The 27,124-nt window shown below is 32.2% G+C and overlaps 2 protein-coding genes across 15 annotated transcripts; both read right to left on the bottom strand.

Moving 5' to 3' along the window:
- Nucleotides 1-5,840: 5,840 nt before the first annotated feature.
- On the bottom strand, nucleotides 5,841-8,087 carry LOC116024344 (peroxisome biogenesis protein 22-like). The gene is made up of 4 exons (XM_031265238.1): nucleotides 7,682-8,087; nucleotides 6,181-6,414; nucleotides 5,996-6,091; nucleotides 5,841-5,849 (listed from the first exon to the last, which is right to left on the bottom strand). The coding sequence occupies exons 1-4, from the start codon at nucleotides 7,772-7,774 to the stop codon at nucleotides 5,841-5,843; spliced, it is 432 nt and encodes a 143-aa protein (XP_031121098.1). The 5' UTR covers nucleotides 7,775-8,087.
- A 7,379-nt stretch (nucleotides 8,088-15,466) lies between these two features.
- LOC116024971 (mediator of RNA polymerase II transcription subunit 19a-like) lies at nucleotides 15,467-24,768 on the bottom strand. 14 transcript variants are annotated; one of them, XR_004099543.1, is made up of 10 exons: nucleotides 24,453-24,768; nucleotides 23,774-23,867; nucleotides 23,562-23,628; nucleotides 22,680-22,966; nucleotides 22,299-22,532; nucleotides 21,230-21,289; nucleotides 20,689-20,727; nucleotides 16,926-16,974; nucleotides 16,467-16,535; nucleotides 15,467-16,305 (listed from the first exon to the last, which is right to left on the bottom strand). XR_004099543.1 is itself a non-coding variant. In XM_031266020.1 (9 exons), the coding sequence occupies exons 3-8, from the start codon at nucleotides 23,590-23,592 to the stop codon at nucleotides 16,939-16,941; spliced, it is 687 nt and encodes a 228-aa protein (XP_031121880.1). In that variant the 5' UTR covers nucleotides 23,593-23,628; nucleotides 23,774-23,867; nucleotides 24,453-24,768; the 3' UTR covers nucleotides 15,467-16,535; nucleotides 16,926-16,938. The 14 variants fall into 14 exon arrangements, 3 of the variants coding, with proteins under 3 accessions (XP_031121880.1, XP_031121882.1, XP_031121883.1); XR_004099552.1 differs by having other exon boundaries at nucleotides 22,680-22,840; XR_004099550.1 differs by lacking the exon at nucleotides 16,926-16,974.
- Between the last annotated feature and the right edge of the window lie 2,356 nt (nucleotides 24,769-27,124).

Below are 27,124 nucleotides of genomic sequence, written 5' to 3'. Positions count from 1 at the left end.
TGTTAAGTTAGCTGTTATGATTAAAAGTGTTTGGTAAAATTAGCTTTTTGATAAGCTGATAAATGTAAAATGACTAAAAAGACATCTTCATACAATTTAAATAGTTTAAATTTAAATAGGTTTGTTTATATATTTAAAAATAAATAATGAAATCAATATATTTTAATAAAATATAAAGTAAGAGCATATATTTGAAAACATATAAAGTAAAACAAAATGTTTATAATTTATAAGATTAATTCTTACAAAAATCAATGTTCAAACAAAAATGTCAAATTGAAATTACAACTAAACATATTGAAGAAAAAAAGTCAAAAAAGTTTAGCTAAAAAGGTTTTAATTTGGAAGTGTAAATGATGTCATTTCTTTAAAATAATAAGGTTAAAGATGGAAAAAAAGTTAGGAAGCTACTAGCTTATTTTGAAACGTTCAAAAATAAGTTCTTATTTTAAGCTACTAGCTTATTTGAGAAACATTACCAAACAGAACTTATAGCTTATTAGTAGCTTAAAATAAGCTATAAGCTCCTAAATAAGCTCTGTCAAACAGAGTCAGAATTTAACTTCATAATGTATAAAATTTATGTTCATAATGCACAGAATTATATGCCCGAGGACACATAAACATTTAACATAATACACATACACATAAACACGATATTTTAAAATAAATACATACAGAGCATGTGTATTATGTTATGAATTTATGTGTCTTCATCTATATAATTATGTACATTATGAATTTCAATTCCATAATATATGTATGTGTATTATGTTAAGTGTTTATGTGTCTTCAACTATATAATTGTGTACATTATGAACATGAATTTTGTACCTTATGAAATCAAATCCTGTATATTGGACAAGGGTTCACAGAGCATTGTGGACCCTGATCCACGATATAATGATTGGTAAGGGAGTGGTTAGTCCAAGGAGTACTTTAAGATAACATTTCCATAAATCTCATGTAACATAAAAATGTCTGTGAAATGTAATTCTTGTGAATGTTACAAAAATGAACTAAAAATAAATGTTAGAAATCTCACAGTTTTTCCAGTGATCTTATATTCCCTTGAACCAAACAAGAGAATGTGGTATTATATTATTCACATTTTCGGAGATATATGAGATAGCTTGAATTAAATGAGTTAGATTAACCCCAAAAAATTGAACTGCACTTGTACCTTTTTAATAATAATAATAATAATAATAATGATAATAATAATAATAATAATAATAATAATAATAATAAGTGACAGCTTATGGGCAATAAATTAAAGAATTTTAAAAGATAGTGAATTTTTAGCATTTTGAAAAAGACAAGTGTTAATAATGAAAAATAAAATGTAAAGTGCGCAGGTAGTCCATTAGCAAATGCCATGCATGCTTGCCTTTATGTACATGAAGAAAAAAAAAAAAGTTAGGACATCTACCAAATGACTTTGAAGTTTAGTCCATGTTCAAGCCAAGCATGTGATCTTCTAGATGATGAGTGGTGCTATATATACATATACATATAAGATATTGTTTGGTAGGATAAAAATAATATTACAATTATTATTTTAAAATTTGGAAAAAATGTAATTTTAGTCCCTCAATTATTCCTTGCTAGTTGTTTAATTGTTGTAATATACATCTCTAACTCTTCAAAAAAGTTATAGTTTTAACCCCTGGAGCAACAAAACTATTAAATTCTATTAAAATTTTACTTAGTACATGTGTATTTTATTACGGAGTACTTTTAATTTTAATATTTCTTCTTTAATTATAATCGTGTTTAATCTCACTATTTCATTTATAAAATAAATAACATGATTGTAATTGAGTTGTGTAGCGAAATAAGGAAGATGTGTCACAATTGAAGAGAAAAAATGTATGAAAGAAGGTTGTTAATTTTTTATTTTGCATATTAAATACCAAACACAGACAATGTTATAAAGAACAAAGATAATAAAATTTTAAAATAAACATGTATTAAGTAAAACTTTAATAGAGTTTAATAGTTTTGTTGTTTCAAGGGTTAGAAATGCAACTTTTTGAAGAATTAGAGGTATATATTGCAACGGTAAAAAGTTATGGACTAAAACTACTAGCAATGAACAATTGAGTGAGTAAAATTGCATTTTCCTTTAAGGGTGTGTTTGGAAAGTATGAAAATGACTTCTGGAAAATGAGTAACTTTCAAGAAAATAGGTTCATTTTTAGTGTTTGGTTGCATTGTGGAAAACTGTCTTTGCGTGTTTGGTTCATTTTCTGAAAAATGATTAGAATTATATATTATATATTTTAATTATTTTATTTAAAATATTTATTAAACTAATATTATAGAAAAAAATTAAAAAAAAAAAAAAACACCACCATCTGATTTCCGGCGGAAACCAGAGCCGATCGAAAACCATATCTGCTCTAGTTTTCGCCGGCGGAAGCCAGACCAACATTGAGAGACGAATTATACAAGTACCCTATAACTTAGGGACGAACAAAATAATATTTACTTTAAAAAAAAAAAAAAACAATTAGAGCCGTGCAAAGACTCATTCATCAATGTTGCGATTGGAGTGAAATACATATCTGTACTGCTCTAATTGCTCAAATCATTAAAATTTTCAATTGAAGAGATAAAAATGATATTTGATACAATGGTAGACCAGTTCAATCATTATCAGTCCATGCACCATAATAATAAGAGTTCATTGGCATTTTGGATTATGTTTAACGTTCGAAAGTGAAGTACACTTTCAGTATTTTAACCAAAAGCTAAAGGATTGATTCTGGTAAAGTTAAAGAACAATGTCTGAATGAACAGTTTAATTGATCACAAAGGTAAAATTTGAGAATGATGATTCGGGATTGAGTCTCACTCTCTGTAGTGTGAGATAAACCTCTCAAAATGAAAATGACTCTTTATACACAATAAACAAAAGTATAGCTTTTATGTTTTTCGTCGAATCGAGACGTGAATGACCATTGGAATTGAGAATTCAACTTTTACGAACAAAATTAAATGAGAAAGAATAATAAAATAGGAAAGCAAAAGCTTCCAAAAAATTTTGGACCATAGTATTTTGTTGGTGGGGCCTAGCTTGGGTAGCTTAGGCCTTTTAGGGGCACAATTCTCATGATGATATTTTAAAGATCGGACGTTGTTTTTCNTCGACGTTGTCGGAAAGAATTCTCAACTCTGCGACAATACGAAGCGATATACCTTTCTTCGTGTTTTTTTTTTTAATTAATAATACTTTGGTCCATTTATTTTGGCATTTTTACTCTTCTTTTTTTTTTTTTTTTTGGGGGGGGGGGGGGGGGGGGTTTCTACTTTTCTTTAAGCTTTTTCTGCTGCAAAATCGGATATATTTTTTTAAATATAAATTTGAATATCTGCACAAAAAGTAGTTTTCATGGGCATTTCCTCTTTTCCTACCAAAACTTTATTGTCAACAGAAATGAGTGAACATTGTTTACCTTTCTTCTTTTCATGTATATCCTCTCAGATACACCACAGAAATATCACATTAACATTCAAATTCTATTTTCCTTTTTCATAACTTGTTTTATAAAAATATCACTTTATTGTGTTTTAAGAGAAATTATAATTTATACCCCTCATAAATATGTCAATTATCAATGTTACACTTGAATTATTAGTTGTGTAAATGTTATTCATCAATTTTCAAAATGTAACATATATATATTGCCCTTCCCTTGAATTATTAGTGATGTAAATGTGATTACCCGCCATTTTTCTGTTCGAAAGCAACTTTCTCCTCCCGCCGACAATAATGTTTCTCCTTCTTCTTATTAGGGGAAGGGTAATATATGTCATGTTTTGAAAATTGAGAGGCAACATTTACACTACTAATAATTCAAAGGTAGCATTGATAATTGACATATTCGCGAGCAACATAAATTACAATTTTTCCTTGTGTTTTATTATGATGATGATTTATGTTTTAAGTTGTTAGATGCAAAATTGCAAATTCACTAGTCCTAACTTCACTGACTCTATTACAAAGTAATATATATTCTATACTCCTTCACTCAAGAAGAGTTACAAAGATGTCAACTGAGCATAAGGTGCTTGGTACTTCACTCAATATTAATTTTAGACGATTGACTAGAATTTTTATTAACTATTTCAAGAATCCCTCAGAAAGCAACATGTGGTTGCATTTAAATTGATAATGAGGGAAGCCATTTGGACTAGGTCAGATGATTTGAACTTTTTTATGAATCAATTTAAATTGTACTAATATTTCATATTTTTGTATGAAATTATCTACTTTAAAAAGTTGTTTTTGACTATCTAAACACATAAATCAAATCTTTTTCACAAATAATGTTAAGAGTAGTTGGTACAAGGGCTAACCCCAACCAAGTTAGATTGACTAGGCTTGGTAATTAAAATGTTTCAAGTTTGATCCCCAAAGGTAACAGCCTATTGACCTTATTGATTTAAGTCGGTTAGCTATGAGTAACCTAAGCTGGTTTATCTCCTTGTGATCCTTTGTCGGCTAGGATTACAATGTGGCAGTTACCCAATTTACCTAACCTATTTGTGATCTTTTACCAGCTAGAATCACAAGGTGACATTTACGCGATCAATTACTCAATTATGGGTAACCTAAGTTGTTTACCTCCCTGTGATCCTTTGTTGGCTAGGATTACAATGTGACATTTGCCCAATTTACCTAACCTCCTTGTGATCTTTTACCAGCTAAAATCACAAGTTGACATTTACTCAATTACTCAATTATGAGTAGCCTAGACTGCTTTTATTTCCTTGTAATCTTTTGCTAACTTGAATCACAAGGTTACATTTACTAAGTCACTCAATCCAAAACCAGTTCCCTAAAATTCTTGTAATGTAATAAGTAATTATTTAAAGCAGGTAAGGTTAAAATCAGTTGAACTCAACATTCAGTAGCAAGGGTCAAGTAATGGTTAGATTTTAATGGCGTTTGACAAAGCAAATTTCTATTTCTATATATTGAATTGGTGTCACTTATCTAACAACAACAATATCTATAAACCAGACATTCATATTAACCATGAAAATGGAAGAGAATCTTAGGATGCTATCAGAAAGGGAAAACTGGATGCCAAAAAGAGATACAACTAAAGACAAGCCAAAAGGGAATTTACCATCCACTAATCATTCTTCTATTTATTGAGAATCTTTCACTTCTAGTCTACGATCCGAGCCAATAAAGTTAGGCCTCGGGAACTAAAAACCGTTAGTCCAGTGGTTTGTTGGAATGAATAGTCCATATTATTTTAATTTTAGTATTTTTTATTTTTCTATTTTATCCTCTATTATATTATTTACTTTTCATAATTACCCCATTTCATCAATGTTAATTTTAGTAACGGTATTCCGTCAACTATTTATTATTCTATTCCAGCGTTTGGTTCGCAGAAGGAATAGACTTGGGAATTGTATTCCATCGTTTGGTTCGCGGAAGGAATAGAAATGGAATATATATTTAAAAGACATAAATGCCCTTGTACAAAATTACTATTTTTATATAATATTATTCTATAGGAATTACAATATTAAAAAATGATCTACAAATTATGTAAAAAAAAATATTCATATAAATAACAAACAAATTTAAAGAGCACTATATAATATTTTTATATAATATTATTCTATAGGAATTACAANTTTCCTCCATACAGTATATTATAACAACTAACAACCACAGCCTTGTTAATTTTTGAAAATGAGCAGAGTTCAATCGTGTTTGAAAAACCTCTGCACTTTAAGCAGATTTTGATGAATCCAATGATCTATATCAAAGCCCATGATATCAATAATTTTTTTGGGTACATAGGATGATATCAATGTGACTGCAAGAAGAGAATATAAGATATAAGATACCCACTAAAGCTGAATTTTTATTGCACAAGCATTTCAAGTTTCTAAGATATTAAAGTTTTGCTTCAATTCATTAAAGGCCAGTAGGCGACTAGAGCTTGCAGTAAAACAGAAATACTTTGTAGACAAGAATAGCATGTAGAACTGTAGAACTGTAGAAAGTTACCTTCCTCCCTTCACTCAGCTTCTGCCTGACTATTTGCCCCAGGGTTGGCTGCAATATCAAGGTTAGGAGATTTAATTTATACACAATTTTTTCTGGTAGGAGGGGAGATATGATAGGGGATTCAACATGCAACCCACCTTTACAGGCTGAAAAAACTCATCAATAACATTTTGTGCTCTTGAATCATCTGATGGGTTAACAACAGAAGTTGTTATAGTTGCATTTGTATGACTACTTGCACCAGAACTACTAGATGGTGCAGCTTGTCGTTTTGGTCGTCTCCTTTGAGTGCCACTAGGTGATCTCAATAGTCTCCAGGTAAACACTATTGCTAATGCAAGACCTGCCAAAGCCCCAACAGATTTTGTATCCTGTAATTTGACAATGCTACCATCATTAAAATGTATAAAAGGGATTTCAAATTCTACATGCATAATAAGTACAAAGGGATTTCGTCCTCTAAATATAGACATTTCAACAAAGTGAGGACCTGTCAAAAAGTAATATAATAAAACTAAGACAGATAATAAGGCAACAATAAACCTGAATAGCCAGAAATGTAGTTTAAAGCCAATACTAATATATTGCCTGTAAATTACACCATTAAAGCCATTCTAGAAAGAAAATTGTTCCTTAGGAATAAAAGTAGTAAAAAAGTTTAGATCTTTAAACCAAGGTCTCCAATATTTTCATGAATTTCATTTTTGAACAACAATATATTGTTATTTTAGTTCTATTATTAAAACACCAATATAAAAATAGAGTCAAAACTATCATTTGCCTGTTTTGTCGGACAATGCACACAAGGGAATTCTATTTTGGCATTACTAAAATATTGCCTATAAATTACACCATTAAAGCCATTCTAAAAAGAAAATTGTTCATCAGGACAAAAGTAGTAAAAAAGTTTAGATCTTTAAACCAAGGTCTCCAATATTTTCATGAATTTCATTTTTGAACAGCCATTACAAGTGTATCTTCTCTCAGTTTGATAAAAATTATCAGGTGTACACTTCACTAGTTCACTGTACAAGATTCAGACCCAGAAAAAGCCTACTCCATTTGACATGAATGATCTGCATTTGCATGCATGTACAAATCAAATCCTAGGAAGCAATTGAGAAATACGGAGTAGAAGAAAAGTTTGTGTTTCCTCATTATACACAGAATAGCAGTATAGCAGTAAAAGCTCATATATTTGTCATACTCAAAGCATCTCCACACTCCCTGAGTTAAGGGCTCCAAAGAGGGGCTTAAATGCTTAATTCCTAAATTTGATCTTCTTTAACTTAAACCATTTATTTAAGGCACACCAATAGCACTTTGTAAGAATAATTGGGTAGTAACATTACATTTATCCATGGTGAGATGGCATGAGCTTAAGGATCATATTTCTCATCTTATAAAACTAGAACTGAATATAAAATTCCTTTGGAATGCATTCATGAACTTGTTAAACACAACACTTATATTCTCCATTAAAACATTTTTGCTAAATGCCATTGGGCACAATTGTGATAATATAATCCAATAAAGGGGAAACAAAATCACAGCAAACAGCTAATATCTCTGAAGTAATTATAACAACTATAAAAAAGGAACTTTCAATTGCAAAACGATTAGGGAACAAGGATGAACCATGGAACGCAAGAGATTGGAAATCCTGACGGTGAGAAAAGCGCCGAATCGCTTGATCAGCTGAACGACGTCGTCCTTGGAGTAATCAGCCATGCCAATTGTAATTCGATCGTTTACTGTATAGTGTGGAGACGAGAATCGCGACGACTTCGTGTTCTGTAGAGGCTGCCTCTCCAATTAAGAATCGATCGACGAGTCCTACTACAAAAAATTGAGTTCTTCCATTGAAGATTGGTGCCCACTGCCACAGATTGTAGAGAGATAACAGTGAAAGAAGAAGAAGAAGAAAGGGAAGACGGTGAAAGATGAGAGAGGTGTTCAATAGATCCTGCCGTCGACGTTGTCGGAAAGAATTCTCAACTCTGCGACAATACGAAGCGATATACCTTTCTTCGTGTTTTTTTTTTTAATTAATAATACTTTGGTCCATTTATTTTGGCATTTTTACTCTTCTTTTTTTTTTTTTTTTTGGGGGGGGGGGGGGGGGGGGTTTCTACTTTTCTTTAAGCTTTTTCTGCTGCAAAATCGGATATATTTTTTTAAATATAAATTTGAATATCTGCACAAAAAGTAGTTTTCATGGGCATTTCCTCTTTTCCTACCAAAACTTTATTGTCAACAGAAATGAGTGAACATTGTTTACCTTTCTTCTTTTCATGTATATCCTCTCAGATACACCACAGAAATATCACATTAACATTCAAATTCTATTTTCCTTTTTCATAACTTGTTTTATAAAAATATCACTTTATTGTGTTTTAAGAGAAATTATAATTTATACCCCTCATAAATATGTCAATTATCAATGTTACACTTGAATTATTAGTTGTGTAAATGTTATTCATCAATTTTCAAAATGTAACATATATATATTGCCCTTCCCTTGAATTATTAGTGATGTAAATGTGATTACCCGCCATTTTTCTGTTCGAAAGCAACTTTCTCCTCCCGCCGACAATAATGTTTCTCCTTCTTCTTATTAGGGGAAGGGTAATATATGTCATGTTTTGAAAATTGAGAGGCAACATTTACACTACTAATAATTCAAAGGTAGCATTGATAATTGACATATTCGCGAGCAACATAAATTACAATTTTTCCTTGTGTTTTATTATGATGATGATTTATGTTTTAAGTTGTTAGATGCAAAATTGCAAATTCACTAGTCCTAACTTCACTGACTCTATTACAAAGTAATATATATTCTATACTCCTTCACTCAAGAAGAGTTACAAAGATGTCAACTGAGCATAAGGTGCTTGGTACTTCACTCAATATTAATTTTAGACGATTGACTAGAATTTTTATTAACTATTTCAAGAATCCCTCAGAAAGCAACATGTGGTTGCATTTAAATTGATAATGAGGGAAGCCATTTGGACTAGGTCAGATGATTTGAACTTTTTTATGAATCAATTTAAATTGTACTAATATTTCATATTTTTGTATGAAATTATCTACTTTAAAAAGTTGTTTTTGACTATCTAAACACATAAATCAAATCTTTTTCACAAATAATGTTAAGAGTAGTTGGTACAAGGGCTAACCCCAACCAAGTTAGATTGACTAGGCTTGGTAATTAAAATGTTTCAAGTTTGATCCCCAAAGGTAACAGCCTATTGACCTTATTGATTTAAGTCGGTTAGCTATGAGTAACCTAAGCTGGTTTATCTCCTTGTGATCCTTTGTCGGCTAGGATTACAATGTGGCAGTTACCCAATTTACCTAACCTATTTGTGATCTTTTACCAGCTAGAATCACAAGGTGACATTTACGCGATCAATTACTCAATTATGGGTAACCTAAGTTGTTTACCTCCCTGTGATCCTTTGTTGGCTAGGATTACAATGTGACATTTGCCCAATTTACCTAACCTCCTTGTGATCTTTTACCAGCTAAAATCACAAGTTGACATTTACTCAATTACTCAATTATGAGTAGCCTAGACTGCTTTTATTTCCTTGTAATCTTTTGCTAACTTGAATCACAAGGTTACATTTACTAAGTCACTCAATCCAAAACCAGTTCCCTAAAATTCTTGTAATGTAATAAGTAATTATTTAAAGCAGGTAAGGTTAAAATCAGTTGAACTCAACATTCAGTAGCAAGGGTCAAGTAATGGTTAGATTTTAATGGCGTTTGACAAAGCAAATTTCTATTTCTATATATTGAATTGGTGTCACTTATCTAACAACAACAATATCTATAAACCAGACATTCATATTAACCATGAAAATGGAAGAGAATCTTAGGATGCTATCAGAAAGGGAAAACTGGATGCCAAAAAGAGATACAACTAAAGACAAGCCAAAAGGGAATTTACCATCCACTAATCATTCTTCTATTTATTGAGAATCTTTCACTTCTAGTCTACGATCCGAGCCAATAAAGTTAGGCCTCGGGAACTAAAAACCGTTAGTCCAGTGGTTTGTTGGAATGAATAGTCCATATTATTTTAATTTTAGTATTTTTTATTTTTCTATTTTATCCTCTATTATATTATTTACTTTTCATAATTACCCCATTTCATCAATGTTAATTTTAGTAACGGTATTCCGTCAACTATTTATTATTCTATTCCAGCGTTTGGTTCGCAGAAGGAATAGACTTGGGAATTGTATTCCATCGTTTGGTTCGCGGAAGGAATAGAAATGGAATATATATTTAAAAGACATAAATGCCCTTGTACAAAATTACTATTTTTATATAATATTATTCTATAGGAATTACAATATTAAAAAATGATCTACAAATTATGTAAAAAAAAATATTCATATAAATAACAAACAAATTTAAAGAGCACTATATAATATTTTTATATAATATTATTCTATAGGAATTACAATATTAAAAAATGATCTACAAATTATGTAAAAAAAATATTCATATAAATAACAAACAAATTTAAAGAGCATTTAATAATATTCAGAAGAAAAAATTATTAAGTATTCAAGAAGTTGGTTTGAGATATGTGTCTCTCCTTATTTCAAGGAGTCTTCCTGCAACAAATAATTAGATATTCAAGAGTCCTAATATTACTATAAAATCTAAGATTTCTCTTTTCCTATGTTTCTTTTGTTCTTGAGAGGGTGAGAACTACTTATATTATATTGTTCATGCAGATAGCACGGATATAATTGATGAAGCAATCACATTCTTTAGAGCGAATGTCTTCTTCAAAAACTTTAATATTCAATGTTCAGCAAATAAACTCCTTATCTATTTGACATTATATATAAATGTGGCACTGAAGAGGCTTGAAGGCTGCAGGACTTTAGCCGAAGGAACTAAGGCTATAATAAACTTAGGACTTGAAAAGGTTCTTGTACCTGGGGAGGCCGGTTTTCCCTTCCCTGGGTTATTCAGTGCACCTCAATCTCAAAAAGAAGCAAGAAACATCTTCCCCAATGAATTTCGACCCCGTCGTAGTTCTCAATCATTTCGTGGCACCGAGCGTGACTGAACCATCTACGATGAGGGGAGCTCCCTTGGTGTTTATAGATGAAAAAAATCTACTATATTAATTATCAAGTTTTACTACATAATTAAGCTAGATGAGCATATCTGATTTATTTATTTATTTTAATAATGATAATAATCTTTTTAATAATCTGTTAGGCAAATCTTGTTACCAAAAAGGGTAAAAATGGAAATAAAATAAAATACCTATTCCTGATAAGCCAGTAATAGGCTAATACAGGAGGGTGCTGGTAATTGCTATTACCCTTGCAAGGGTAATAGCTCATTCCCAGGAACAATGTTCCTGGGAATACAAATGTCTACCAAACAACGGAATAGGCTATTACTGGGAATGCTTTGCCATTCCCTGCCTATTCCGTGAACCAAACATCCCGTTAAATTACTCATTGATTTTCATAAGGTCTTAAGTTCAAACTTCATTCCAATTAGAGTTGGCATAATTGTTAACATATACTATGAATATGCTAGAATGTATTAAAGAAAATACAATATAGAGTAAAATTTAACATGAACTTTGGTCAATTAATTAGCTAGACTATATACATAGCGTTTAAAGTTGAGCATCAAATATTACAAATAAGGAACTTAAAAATCATTTTCTTGCATTTTTTTTTAAAACAAATCTAGGTTAAGTTTTTTTTTTTCCATATATAATCATGATCAAATGTGAACTAGGTTTCTCGTGATAAGTGTAGACTAATTTGATCCATTCATCTAGGTTGATCAATGGCTAAAAAATGATGTGGTCAATTTTATAAATATTAGTATAAGGGAATCTACTTAGAGATTCCATACATCTATTTTTTAACATAACAAAACTAATTAGATCAAATATGTTCTTTTTGCAATCTAGCACCAATAACATTTTTGCACATGAAACACTACTAACAAAAAAGGAACGGACAAGCAATTAAGACGATGACAGTGACAAACCTATCCAAAAGCGAATTAACAAAACTTAGAGTAATTCCAACCAAAAGTAGTATTTACTACATAATCCGAAACCAACTACAATAAGTAATTAGATAATTATTTTTTTAAAAGTGCAAATTAAACATTAATTTTAATGCCAACTATAATGAATTTCTCCTATATAATCTTGAATTGATATACTTTGAATTACTTATTTAAATACAAACGTTGGACATTAAATCAGTCATGTCATATAAAAAAAGACCGGCTCATTATCGAACAGTTGTTTTCCCCAGTCTAGCATGTGGTTGGCTTAATTCTTTGACTGCTCTGCTCCCCCCCAAAAAAAAAAGTTGCAATACACGTGTAAAACTAGTTACATTAATAAATTTTGATATTCGGCCCTAACCTTACCATATCTTTTTTTTTTAACCAAAACAACCGAACCAATATATTAACCCTCAACAAAGAAATCAAGGGGAACGCTATCCCAATACAAACGTTCAGTCTGAGTCTCAACTACCCTTGCTAATGCATGGGCAAACTGATTCCTTGACCGTGGAATAAATTCAAACGAAACAGATAAAAACAAGCTACTGATATTAAACAATCAAAAACAATACTACCAAGATACGATTTAATGGTTTTCCTTTTACGTAGGGCGTTAACCAAGTTTAGACAATCAGACTGGACACATACTTCGCGAACACCTCGTGCCTTCAACCATGATAGAACCTCTTTACACATCATTGCCTCGGCCAAGATCCTGGACACATTGTAGCTCACTATTACACCCGGCCAAAAAAGCACCTTCTCCCGTAACCAAACCCACCCCGAAAGTCACACACCCCTCTCCCCCTCCTGCTGGAGCCCAGCATCAAAACGGCAAACTAGCTCATGGGATGCGCTGGATACTCTCGGTACCTGCTCCATGCTGCGACTACCATATCTAAAATTGTGTAAATCATATCTTTTTTTTTTATTATTGTGATCGGACTCATATTCAATTATGATTAATAATTATTTATATCACATCTAAATGTATTTTTTTAAAATAGATATTTCACAATTTTATTGATTTTTTTTAGATCAATTGGAAGGGGAACACCCAATAGTGCTACTAATCTATTACTGTCGCCATGATGGCACACCAGCGGCGTCATCCTTGATGGTTTCAAGTATTTTGGTTCGAGGCTGGTGGAGTAAAGTTGTACCTCTGTCCAATCTACAAGCTTTTTGTGCGAGCAAGTCCGCTGCTTTATTTTGCTCGCGGGCTATGACTTCAATCTTCCAAACTCCCAGTTTCAAGAGCTCCCTTTTGCACGCAGTGAGAATGTTATTTGTTACCATGTTGATTTGATACATTAGGTTTTCTAATTTATGTTAGATTAACCCTAAGTCCCACACCCTTGCCTAAAAGCACTAGATGAGGTAAATCACAAATTCACAAGTCGCACATTCAGTCTTTAGTTTCCATCTCTGCCTCTACACTCTGTACAAAGTCTTCATCACCTCTAATTAATTTTCTTTTTGGCTTTAGGTCTCCCAATTGACCCCATGTCTTCAGTGGAAACCAAACATCTACCTTAATATGGAACAAGACTTCTAGGATATTCCTTGAAGCATTGACCATTAAGCACTACTCCATCGACCAATAGACTCGAACTCTAGCTTCCAAAGAACAAGCTTAAGATATCATAAATTCAAAAATATCACTAAGGGGGTAACACAATCCAAGATGGCAAAAGCTTCACACTTGTAACCACAAGATCATAAATCAAAAATATCACCAAGGGAGTAACCCCAACCAAGATAGTAAGAAATCCACACTTGTAACCACAAGGTCACGAGTTTGAATTATTACCTCTCTGTGGTCATTTGCCGGCTAGAGTCACAAGACGAACGTTTACTCACATTCAAAAGGGTTGTGGGTACTCGTCATCCAAAAATATCACTAAGCCCAGTGTCATTTTGGTTAAACTATGAAATCTCTTCTTCCTTCTTTCGATTTTCTTGAGGACACACAGCGCAAAAAAGTAATGAAGCTTCGGCTGAATCAATTGGAGGCTAGATTTTTTTTTACCATGAATCATGGTCCACCTTATAAGATAAATCATGTCCACAGCCACAGTATAATTTGGTTGGAAGAACTGCAAATGGAGATGAGAAGCAATAGTAGCCAAATTATACTACGGACATGATAAATTTTTATTTTGAATATATTGAATATTAATTTTTAATGTATAAAAAAATTATTTTGAAGTAATATATTAAAATTAAATTTGCATTACAATTAAAAATAAACATTAAAAAAATCAACGTATAATACACTAAAACTAAACTATAAATAAACTAAAAATAAACTTGTATATTAATAATTCACTTTATAATGAAAATCTTGATCCACAATATAATGATAGACTCTTTTATATGTTTGATGATATGAAATGAAATATATCTTTTTTACCCTATATACTTTAGAGATGAAGTATATCTTTTTTATCCTTGATACTTTAGAGAATTGATGACAATAATTGAGAGCTAAGTATCTACTTGGCCGTCTTGGGTATAACCCAAGATCCAAAATTGTCATTTTCTCTATTTTTTTTTTTAAACCTCTATAATATTACATCATCTAAAAACATTCTTTAAAACAACACACATTAAAAAAAAAAAAAAATGGCACACACACACACATTTATTACTTTCCATAATGAAAGTCTCATAAAGTCCCATCCTAATTAAGATTGACATAGAGAGTGTCTGATAACTGTTAGCTAATTAAGTTAGTAAATTTGACTAATTGATAGCATTAGTTGATTATAGAAAAATGTTTGATAATTAACTACTCCTTCTGTCCCATTTTACCTATCCTACTTACTATTCAAGTACTTTTAGTGTAGTTTCTAAATATATAAATTTTGTATATTAATACTAAACTTAATATTATGAAAAATTAGATTAAAAATAACTTCAGTCAAGCCTCGTTAACCGAATCAGACACATAAAATAGGACGAAAGGAGTATTAACTAATACTCCGTAGTTGATTACATGCAAAATAATTTTCTCAAAAAATTGATCGAAAAAATTACTTTTAACAGCTATTTAAATTTTAACATTTTGAAGCAATAAATTGTTGCAAAAATTTAATTAATCAAACTCTCATATTAATTGTTTAAACAAGTCAAACAGGACAATAATTTATTAAATAGATATGTGGATAAGTTAAAATGTACTCATAAAAAAAAAAACAACACTCGAAACTATTTGAATATTGTATTTAGTTATTGTAAATTGTTATATTATTAGAAATATTCCATGTTACAACTACGTACAACTACAGAATTCCAAAACCCAACCCATAGAATGGCAACAAGGGCAGGTGCCTCCTGTTTTATAAAGCAATTCATTTAATAAACAAACTCATTGTGCTCTATATACAAGGAACATAATCATATTTGTCATTCTGCCCAGTATCTTCAGTTTTCATGACATAAACTCCATAGTCCAAACCCAGAAGGCACATGAGAAGTACTACCACACACCTAAACTATATAAAATTTAATTCTCCCAACTTAATACAAGGAAAATTTTCAGCAAAGCTATGATTGATAGAATTGTATCCTCCGGTAGTACATACCTCTAACAAAATAAGAAATACAACTTTACTAAGTACAAAACACAGAGCCATAAGACATTATAAGTTCCCCTACATCATACAAATATATCTAGTAAATTTATGGATTTCATCAGGGCCAATAAAAACTGAAGCCCCACTACAGCCATTCCCACGAAGAAAATAGTAAACGTACAGCAACAACCGCTACTTCTATAACAACCTAGGTTTAAGTCATGCTAGGACTTAGGAGCATGCATCTCAAGTAGAGGCAACCGGGCTCAAGTGCCAAAATTTTACACAGATTTACAGATTCAGATTTGAACTATTATGATTGGAAACAGATGTTAAACTGATGCCATTCTCCCTACTGAATATATGAGAAAGAATAACTTGAGTTTCATTTCTTCCTAGTATATACAGAAAGAATTCCTATTCCCATCGTTAGAAGGTCCTATTATAATGATATCAGTAGAGACAAAACCTCTATATGAATCCCACCTAACATTTGAAGATCAGAAGCCAGCTTCAAGCTCAAAGGAAAGACAAATGATGAATAGAAACACTCAACTGAGCATCCTCTTTTTACTATGCAAAGCTGCAAACTTGTTAGACCTATTAGTAAGACTTGAAATCAGATTTACCATGAAAAGGGCAAAAACATATGCAACAGTAAAAGGCTGTGATATCCAATATGCCATTAGAACCATACGATGGGATTATGTTTTGAATGGGAGAACTTGTTATGACACAATGTTCTTTTCAGTAGTTTGTACCTTGAACTAAATCTACTTCAACAGTTGGATTCACCGTCTTGGCGATCTTTAGTTAGCTCACAAACTATTCTGCACAGAAAAGGAAATGCAATACAAGTGAATGCAATGATAGGGAAGACTTCCCCTAGATTAGAATCACCAGGAAATATATGCTGTAAAGACATGATGCTTACTGAAGTAATAGACACATTTTGTACAACTTAAAAACGTTTTTTGAAGTTATACAACTAAAAACAATTAGTGATGGAAGCTGGCATACATGGAAAGCTATAGAATAATGTCAGTAATATCAGCTTAAGCTTCAACTTTTCACCACCATTTCTAGCATTTAACAAAAATTGCCCAGATAATATCCTTGGCAAGCAGGTGTGGAACTCTTTAACATAATATTTGTGAAGATTGAAATAATTGCAAGAAAACTTAGGGGATATTTAGTTCAACGGAATGTGAGTACATTACCTTGTGTGTTTAGTTAAGACTGTGAGAGTGTAATATTATCTTGAAATTTCTACAAAAACGATATATGCAGTATAAATGGCAAAATTGGTATATTTTGAAGTAATGTTACAATACCTAAGAAAACGTAGATAATAACATTACCTTCACATAAACTCATTTTCTTATGTGGCAGTAAATCAGTAATGTTACAATACCAGAGGATATCACATAATTTGAACTAAATAAGGTTATACAAGATTATCATGCTCACATTACCTTGGTAATGTTATATTACATGAAGTAAACGCCCACGTTAGGGTCATCTATAACTATGTCAATCTCTAAAAGTAGGCAGAGAAGCAGGAAATCAGAGTTGTCACTCAAATGATACAATATATTTTAGCAGATATATCTTATGATGGTCATATAAGAAGTTTTTGAGAGACCAAGCAAGCTGAAATAAAACAGTAGTAAACCAGCTTCTAAACTTAAGGCCCTATAATTGTAGTTAATAATGCAATAAGATTCGTGTAGATGAGAAAAGAGGGTTGTACCGGCATTCAGCTACAAAATGTAAAAAATAGAATACCTCGGTTTCAGAGATCTTGTATTTTATGACATAACCTGACAGTCTTGACAGCTAAGCACTTGGCTACTACACAAGCCCATCTTTCAGAAATTATCCTCAAATATGACTACGGTTTCTCTTTCCTGCGTTATGTGTCACATCTTTAAAACTCCTACGGAGAAATCATACCTTTCTTTACCATTTTCCAATTTTCTTCTCATTCTTTATTTTACTTCTCATTTGTTAAAGAAAGTGTAAGAAAATGGACAAGTTAAATGTGGAATTCTTTGCAACTAACTATTCAAAGCTCTCATAGCAGTGCCATGCTGAATTACTTGTTATTACAGGCTCTATGTAGAATAACCTCTGCAAAAACAGAGTCAAGAGAGGTCGTACATAACTGTATGCTTCCTTCCCTAGACTGTACATTATAAAAGATTTGTGCATATGAGATCAGACCTGTATGGATCTCTCTGCAATTGATAACTAAATCTGTTTTATTGCAGCATTTTAGGAAATAGAACCATGTCCCCTGCCCTGGATCAAGCATGACAAGAGTTTTTGCACTTGATCAGACCTTGTATAGATCTTTGTGCAATTGAAATTAGTTAAGTATTGTTACAGCATAGGAAATACTAAAATTAATGCACTCATCAGTGAAGACCTTAGGGTCCGTTTGGAAACCCGGAAAATATTTTCCAAAAAATGACTCATTTTCCAGAAAATATTTTAATTTTCTGGTGTTTGGCTAAAGGTTAGAAAACTATATTTTTCTATTTGACTGAAAGTTAAGAAATTGTATTTTTTCTATTTGGTTCATTTTCCTATAAATGAACATATTATTTGTTATAAGATAATAATAATAATAATAATAATAATATAATAATAATAATAATATTAATAAGTGGTGGTGGTGGTGTGGTGGTGTTGGTGGTAGTGGCGGTGGTAATAATAATTTGAAAACTAAATTGAAGAGAGGAGAGAAGAAAGAAGGGAAAATAAAGAATTCAGAAAATATCTTCAGACTAAAAATCTAGGAGAACATCTTCCGCCAAATTGGGTATGTTTTCCATTCACCAGAATAAATATTTTCCTTTGACTTTATTTTCTTTGTATACCCAAACACAGAAAAATCTAAAAAATGACTTTCGGAAGTCATTTACCTAGTTTCCAAACGGAACCTTAGACTTACAATCATTTATTGTTCTTATTTTCTATTGCCACCACAAGGACAATGGTCTGGCATTTCATGTAGTGAAGTCCTAACAGTGAACCTTAGATGTAAGTCTCTTTTCTTTTTTTTATGACTTTTGGACACAAACAACACATTTGGTTCACAAAATGAATTTTGGAAAAATAGGAATCTTATTCCATGGGAAATGGAAAAAGCAAGTAACAGAAAATGAATTTTGTTCCAGTGTTTGGTTTGTGAAAGTAATAGATTTAATGAATTATATTTAAATGTTAGGTTAGTTTAAGGAATAGAAACCGAATAAACAGTCAAAAAATATAAATACCCTCTATAATGAATGATATACTGAGTATTATATATAGAATTAAGATCTTATGAGAACATGTCTTATCATAAAAAATGTGGAATAACCTTATCCATCCATTTAGGTTGCAACGGTTGGAAAATAAGGGGAAAAGGAAAATTGCAATTGCATATTCGTAATTATTACAAACTTTGATCGTATATACGGGATAAACTTGGCCGTGCATCCCGCGAATAACTAACAATGTACTCAAGATCTATAAAAAGTGCACTCAACTTTGTTGCACTGTAACATACGAGTGTAACAAACTTGAATGAACTCGTTTTAGATCTTGAGTACATTGTTAGTTATCAACGAGATGCACTCTCAAGTTTTTCCAGTATACAACCAAAGTTTGTAATAATTACGAAAATGACACAACATTTTTCCCCTTATATTCAACCATTGTTTTGATCATACCAAATGGATGGTTGAGATTATTTTGTATTAAGAATAGCCCAATATCAAGTCCCTTCAAAATAACTACCTCCCTTACAAGGGGAATAGCTCAATCACAGCAGACTCACTCATTGTGAATACATACATAAACATTTTCTTTATAAGGATGAATGCAGATCTGCGAGAAAGATGGCACATTAAGTGTCTTAAATGCAGATCTGCAACAATAATATTCCATTAGGAAATTAGTAATTGCTTTCAAGTTAAACACACTTCTGAACTTATGCACAACCCACTTCCCAGTGTTGCAGTGCAAACCGGTAGAGAAAATTCAATAAGACAATTATATCCCAAGTAACAAACAGAATCTACTCATGTTTTTTTATATTTGAGCAATTGAGCTCAAACACTCAAGTATTGCCATGTAATGTTCTGACCTAAAAAATCACACTAGTAGGGGAAAAAAAAGTTACAACAAATGAATAACAGTTTAAATTCTTTTAGTATTTATGACTTATTTTATCACTTCCTCATTTGGCTACATGACCAGCCTAAATCATTGTTTCTACTTGGTTAAGTTTCAATAGACAACAAAAATTGATAACACATGCATACTTGCACATATCTACTACTATCATAGGATTCATAGCAGAATCAGGTAAATATAACTAATTAAGGACATGTACTAATGATAACTATTGAGGTGCCTAATTCATTCAGATACAGAAGGAGAAGGCATTAATACCTTCATGGCATGCTCCCAAATAGCTTTGCTGGTTTACCTTATGTTTCTTTAGGCAGTCTTTGATTTATCAGCTCCTACTCTATTTTTCATATATTTATCCTTTCCACACAGCTTAATAGATGACTAACTGACTAAGAGAAGACTACATGCAATGTCTAACGGTCTAACCTAGCCCAATAATATCCATCTGTAGATGTTGATCCTTCATAGTTACAGGCTGGTTACTTACACTTAAATCTTCAAGCTTTGTATTTTCACTCAAGAAAAGTTCAAATCACAATGGTTATAAAAATAAGGGGGAAAATAAGACATCCATGAACGAGAAGCCATGGTCCTACAGAATGCAGATAAATCACAGGTAGAATACAAATGGAAACAAAAGGTCAGGCAGTAAGGTTTTTAAGAATGGGTAGCATGCATTAAAACTTGTACCTCAGATAATTTCATAATAGTAAGTAAAGGATCCTTCCAAACTCTCAAGTTCAAAATCTGAGGACAAATTAAACAATAGAACCACATGCCACTTTATCCTGCTACCTTTATTGCACCCATTTCATCAATCTTTGAGCTCTTGTGCTGCAGCAAGTCAGTGCATAAAGAGGGCAGCCGAATTAGTAAAAAGAACATAATGTTTAACCAAAATGCCTTCTGCATAGGGGTGGGCGCCAGGACAGTTTGGATGATATTTCAAATCTATAATCCAAAAACAGTTGTGGTTGTGTTTTTGAGACCCAATATCTAAACCAAACTATAATTTAGATATATAAAATAACACTTTAATTCATTGATCTTAACCATTTATATTTACATTTAATATAATTTAAGGTTAAAATTATAATAATTAAAATGATTTGATAGACATAATTTGGGTTTCTGGTTTGGGTGTGGATAAATATCACACCTGAAAAGCAATTGGGTTCACCCATAATCCAAATTTTGGTTCAGATTTTGGGTCTTGATTTAGTTAATCCAAACAACGCCCACCCCTACTTATTGCATAATAAGTTCAAAATACAATTTTAAGATATACCAACTAAGAAGGGGGAAAAACTTTTGAAAAAAAAAACTTCAGTGTTACCTTGCTTTTTTTGTGTTTCTGAACATCATTGAGGTCTTCGTCTCCTTCATGCTTCCTTTTCTATAGTCATTAAAGATATGTATATTCAGTAGATGCATCAATACAAAAGGTAAAGTAACAACTGCCAGGCTATGGAGATAAATTATCTAAATCTGGCCTCAGAGTTTTCAAAGGTGACCAACAAATGAGCTCAGTACCTATAATTCTATAAGCCACTGCATCAAGAAAGTGATGCAAATAGAAAGGTAGACTATTTAACTCAAATGAGAAATTTATAATTCACCATCTGTAGCATCTTTAGTATGAATCTAGACATATATGCACAAATTTATTTGCATGTAATCACAAACTTAGCATTGAAGTTAGATGAAAAAGCACTAGGCAACTCCCAAGAAAGTTGGTTTAATATGCTTACTTTCCATTAAGGACATACAATTAATATCAAAGATGAGTAATATGTGCAAAAACACTATCCGGTTTCAAATTTTCAATATATAATAAAAGAAACCTTCTTAATGAAAAATAGTATTACAAGGCCTGAAAAGGAAAATGGAAAGTTAGAATGACATGAGGAGCAACAATTTATCATTTTATTAAAACTATAAGATATGCAGTAATTTAAGAATTAAACATTATTATAGGAAACTAAATATCCTTGCAAAAATGGAGTTAATACCTATAATTCCCCATCATGTGGAACTGCTACATTTACACTAAAAATACTTTGACAAAATTACATTGCAAGATGAAATAGAGTGACTGCAATATGGACCTTAACTTTTGAGCAAAGGCAAGACATCAATAAACCTAATTATAAATAAAATAAAATAAAAGATATTTTCCACATATACTTTTTTTTATTTAATATAAAGATCCTCATGGGTTGACAATTAAAATGAATCACTTTGAACACTATGGGATATATCCTCCAGAATTAAATCATGCAAACATGAGTACTATATGATGTATGGACCAAGTGAAAAAAAAAAAAAAAAATAAAAGAAGAAGAAGAAGGTTTCAGGCTTGTAGCTATTTGAATTTTGGAAAAATAAGCATAGCATTATCAAACCTTCTCATGATGTTTCTTTGAATGCTCAGCACCAGACTCATGATGCCCACTTTTGTCTTTCTTTTTATCTTTGTCCTTATCTTTACTCCGATCTTTGTGACGATGCTTGTGCTTCTTATGCTCTTTATCTTTCTCCTTGTCCTTGTCCTTGTCCTTGTGTTTTTTATGCTTTTTATCCTTCTCCTTAGACTCACTCTTAGATTTTGCCACTATAGTTGGAATGCCCTTCTCAGACTACAAAACACCACAAGAGAGACCTAATGATAAGTACATCTGGAAGACCACAATTAGTAGGTCCCAACTTCAGAATCTAATAGGAAAAGGAGGGCAAATTTGCTTTCCAGAAAAACTAATCTCACAAAAGCCTAAGCAGTTCATTACCAGGGGGAGATCAATTGGAGCTGTTTCCCTCAGTTGAAAGGCCTCTACCAGAACATCTAGATTAAATGGTTGAATCCGAGCATTTGTCTCTCTTGAAGAAGTATCCTCAATAAGTTGATCCAATTGCATTCCATCCCCTTTCCTAATTTCTGCATCTCCCACTACATCATGCAGATAATATGTATCTGATACTGACAATGGAAGTGAATTCTTGCAGAAGAATTCATGATGAGGCTGCAACTTGAAATGACGTATAAGGTCCACAGAACCTGAAAGCTCACGTGGACCTGATATTTTAATGGAACCAAGTTAACATCAGTTTGAAGGATCAAAGACACAAAAGTTACAACAACAAAAACTCACGCACACAATACTGTACAGAAAAGGACCTATAACTTATTTATTATAAAACAGCTTTATCAATATCACAGGTTATCTCCGACTCCTAAGAGCATTAATCTGGCAGGCAATACATGAATTGACAGAAAACTCAGTTCTTTATGAAAGCATTTCTATAACACTCACTTTGAGGTCTAAATGATTTAAAACCACATTGCCACTCCTTGAGAAAAATGAATCATTCATAATGCAAGAACATTTTTGGAAAATTTTGACTAGCAATAAATTTAAAGCATACTCTTCAGTTACGAAATAAACCAAAAACAGGGAAAACTAAAAGGCGTATATATATACGTTCTTAGGATAAATATTTATTCCATATCAAGGAAGAGGTATTTGATTTTGAGTCAAAAGCAAAGGGACACACAGAGCAAGAGCTTGAACAAAGCCATTTGAACACCACAATCCACCCCACATAAGATACAAAGATGTGCTAATTAATATCTCAGTTATTTAGGATAATAAAGGTAATCAATGTCTTACCTCGCCCAAATTTCTTGTTATCTGCATCCATCTATTTGCATCAAGTAAATGAAAAGACAATTCTTTCCTGAGATTTAAAAAAGAAAAAGTATGTATATATAGTCTAAATTCAGCAGTGAAATTCTCCTTGGGTTGGATTTACCAACACAATCATCTAAAAAGTAAAAATAATATCACATTCAAAGAATACAACATTAGAGTGGGATCATTACAGATCAAGAAAGTAGCCTGTAGCCTAAGGGTTTTATTAGGAGATTTCCTTTTCTGTTCTCCCAAAAAAATCCACCTTTGATGCTATGGGGCACTCTGCATGGATCAACACTCAAAAAGTCAAATATGGCACTAACTAGAAGTTGCTATAACATGACACGATGCAACTATGCTAACAGCCTAACAATCACATCCACACTCTGAATTCGTGAAATGAACATGAAAAAGTTCTTTACACAAAATAAATTTTATAGAGGTCGACAAAGTTGCACTGTAAACAAAAATTACTTTAAAAAAAAATAGTTTGAAAAAGCTAAAACAATTAAACAGACACAAACACTAGGTGGTGAAACCCCAAACCAAATGCAAACCCAATAATTATAGTTGGATATACCGGATACATAATAGTAACTAATCTTCACCTCATATCTAAAACTATATTAAAAAATTCCACCAATAAAATGTACCAAAGAAGCCAATTTTACTACCATTTCACTAGCTTTCCTTTCATTACAGGCGCCAGAGAACGTTACTAGAACGAATTAAACTCCTATATTTAAACAATTACCACTTATTCCAACAGTTGTATGCCCGCGAAACGGCCTGATCTCCAAATTCAATAGCATAGACACCTTCTGTGCTACAAGATTGAAAATTGAAATGCAGAGAACTTCAACTTACCAAAGTAAAACAAGTTTACCGGATTGAACGAGAGATCCACAAAGAAATTTCGGCTCCGCAAAACAAGGATTCTCTCCTCTTTTTGTTCAATTTAATTGAATATGCTCCTGAAGGAGCAAATCGGAGTGGGGAAGATAAGGCCGAGGGAGAGTTAGGGTTGTGGTGAGTTCGTGGTCCGTGGGGTGGTGAGTATCCTGGCTGGCGCTCTCCGATTGGGCAAAACCCTAATCCCCGCGCACCTGGGAGTTGAAATAGAATTGGATGGAGAGAGAAATAAGGACACTGCCCTGTTATGGTAATGTTTCTTGATTGGGTATCAAAAAATTCAGATATCGTCAAAGCTGCACTGTGTATATTCCACTCGTCCGCAGGTCCTCGTGGGTGTTTAGTAAAGACTAAAGAGGAATTGTAAAATTCATTTTGGAAATTTAGAAAACACCTTTATAAAGAAAGTTATTTTTTAAATTTTATAGTATTTGGGTATTCTAGAAAAATGAAATAGAAAATATTTATGTTGGTCAATCGGAAAAAGAAAATCTAACTTGATTTAAAATGTTTTTCTAATTTTTTTTTAGTCGGGAGACGTTTTTATGATTCTTTATTTTAAGTTAATTTCCGAATTATTATTATTATTATTACTATTGATTTTATTATTTTTGGACAGTCAACGATGGGCTAACATTATCGTTAAAATAACATGTATATAAAAATATAAAGAAATATGGAGAAAACAAATATGTTGTATTGATGAATATTGCATGTCCCTTTTTCATATACTGTACACCACCTGTGCGATACATAGTATGAATATTATCAATATTATAAAATAAAAATTAGAACAAAATATACAAATTAATATATATACATAAATTTATATGTTGTAATACAAAATTTATTAAAATACATTCCATAAATATTTTACAAAAGTTCTGAAACAAAATACTACAATTTAAGTATTAAAGTTACAAATTCTTAAAACCTCCTTATATACAACATTTGACGTTGAAGATGAATAATCTTTCATTGTCGCCTAAAATTATTACTTTAAGACCGTTGGGGTCGTTAACTCTAGATAAAGCCACATAAAGTTGTCCATGTACAAAAATAAGTTTTTTTTTTTAAATAACGACCTACCATTAGGCAGACTTTGCCCTTGACTCGTATTTATTGTCACTGCATAAGATAACATTAGTGGAAATTGTTTCCTTTCAAACCTAAATGGCTATCGAGGATTGACAATGTCATTGACAATCTAGGAACCAACACTTGTGTACCCACACTATTTCTGGATAATATCTTAGCTTTAACAACATGGTCTGCCAATCTAGTAATAACCAATCTCTGTCCATTACACAACTCGAGATAGTATCAATGTTTCTCAAAAGCATTACTAGAGATCCAACTTTTAGAGCAAAAGAATGGTTAGGAATGCTTGAGCATCACAATTCATTTAGGAACTCTAGGGTGTGCAACTCAACAAATGTATCTGTACACATATCAAGCCGACAAACATCGTTGGAGTTGAAATACATTCTACCATCCATATGATTCAAACTACTCATATATTCATTGATTTCATTTACTACATCTAGTGTTGGTGCCAATATAGCTCAATCATTCAGATACTCCGTATCACAAGCACCCACACAAAACATAGGGAATGTGTTCTTAATTATTACTTCAATTAGATCACCTTGAGGCTTTAACAAATTATCTTTTGAAATGTCTATCTCTGCATGCCCATCATTTTCTACACCAAGCTGACCATTACTTATACTTCGCAAAATTATCAATCTATGCATGAGTCAACATTTCCCAATGTTTATAGTCTTAGGTTATTAGTCAATCTTAGAACCTTACAACTACTCCACAGATAAGAAGAGTTGATGTTTACCACAACAATATATTGTATTTGTTGGTTTTATCAACCACGGAGGGTCGAATGGCGGGCCAACACCACCAGAAAATTACTCAAGTGTTTTTGCTATGAAATTTGAGCAGCGTTTCGGTTGTCCCTGTATTACGAATGACTTAACCTTTTTCAAGGTTCTATACCTCTATTTATACATATTAGGAGGGGTTAATTCTCCTTTTGAAACCCTAAACTACCATAAATGTTTGAGATTGTTTTCCTTAATACATTTGGAAGGGTTTCCTAAACTACTTTGGTCTGCTTTCCTATCACTCCCAAAGGATCCGCGTCTGATCCTTTCCATCTTAGGAAACTTCTCATTTCACTTCATTCTAACTCTGGCTCCATCTGCTAGGTCGGTCTAACTCTCACCCGGCCCGTCGTTGGTTGATTCGTGCATACCTCCTATTGGGACTCGGTCATGCCGCTCGCTGAGTCCAGCTACTTCTACTTCCTTGGCCTCGTATTCTTCTTCATGTCACTCCTTCCGTTAGTCTTTCCCTAGTATGACTCAGTCTCGAAGGAGACCCGAGCTTGGCTACTTCGCTCGACCCTTGTAGTTCGAATCTTGTTGTGTTTCTTTGAGATCCTCCAAGCTTGACCAAGACTTTCAAGAGGGCTTTGTTTAAACTCTTGCACTTGTTTTCGGACTTTCATGGTCTTTGTCAATGGGAAAATTCGTTCATGAACTCCTTGTGCAATTGCCCCCAAGATCTAAAATGATTGTCGTAATAGTGTACAATAGCAAGGGTCGAACCCA

Source organism: Ipomoea triloba, chromosome 7 (genome assembly GCF_003576645.1).
Source record: "Ipomoea triloba cultivar NCNSP0323 chromosome 7, ASM357664v1".
NCBI classification, from domain to species: Eukaryota; Viridiplantae; Streptophyta; class Magnoliopsida; order Solanales; family Convolvulaceae; genus Ipomoea; species Ipomoea triloba.
Note: the sequence above shows the minus strand (reverse complement) of the source record. Positions and strands in the feature narration are given on the sequence as shown.

Bases quoted from the DNA above. Each gene is read 5' to 3' on its own strand.
- LOC116024971 (XM_031266020.1), bottom strand. From the start codon at position 23,592: ATGGATGCAGATAACAAGAAATTTGGGCGAG. The intron at 21,290-22,298 runs GTTTGATAATGC...TAATGACTATAG, and splicing joins CAAAGAAACATCATGAGAAG to AAAAGGAAGCATGAAGGAGA. The intron at 16,975-20,688 runs GTAGCAGGATAA...TCGTTTTTGTAG, and splicing joins ATGAAATGGGTGCAATAAAG to AAATTTCAAGATAATATTAC.
- LOC116024344 (XM_031265238.1), bottom strand. From the start codon at position 7,774: ATGGCTGATTACTCCAAGGACGACGTCGTTCAGCTGATCAAGCGATTC. The intron at 6,415-7,681 runs GTTCATCCTTGT...GTCAAATTACAG, and splicing joins CCAATCTCTTGCGTTCCATG to GATACAAAATCTGTTGGGGC. The intron at 6,092-6,180 runs GTGGGTTGCATG...TTGATATTGCAG, and splicing joins AGTTTTTTCAGCCTGTAAAG to CCAACCCTGGGGCAAATAGT.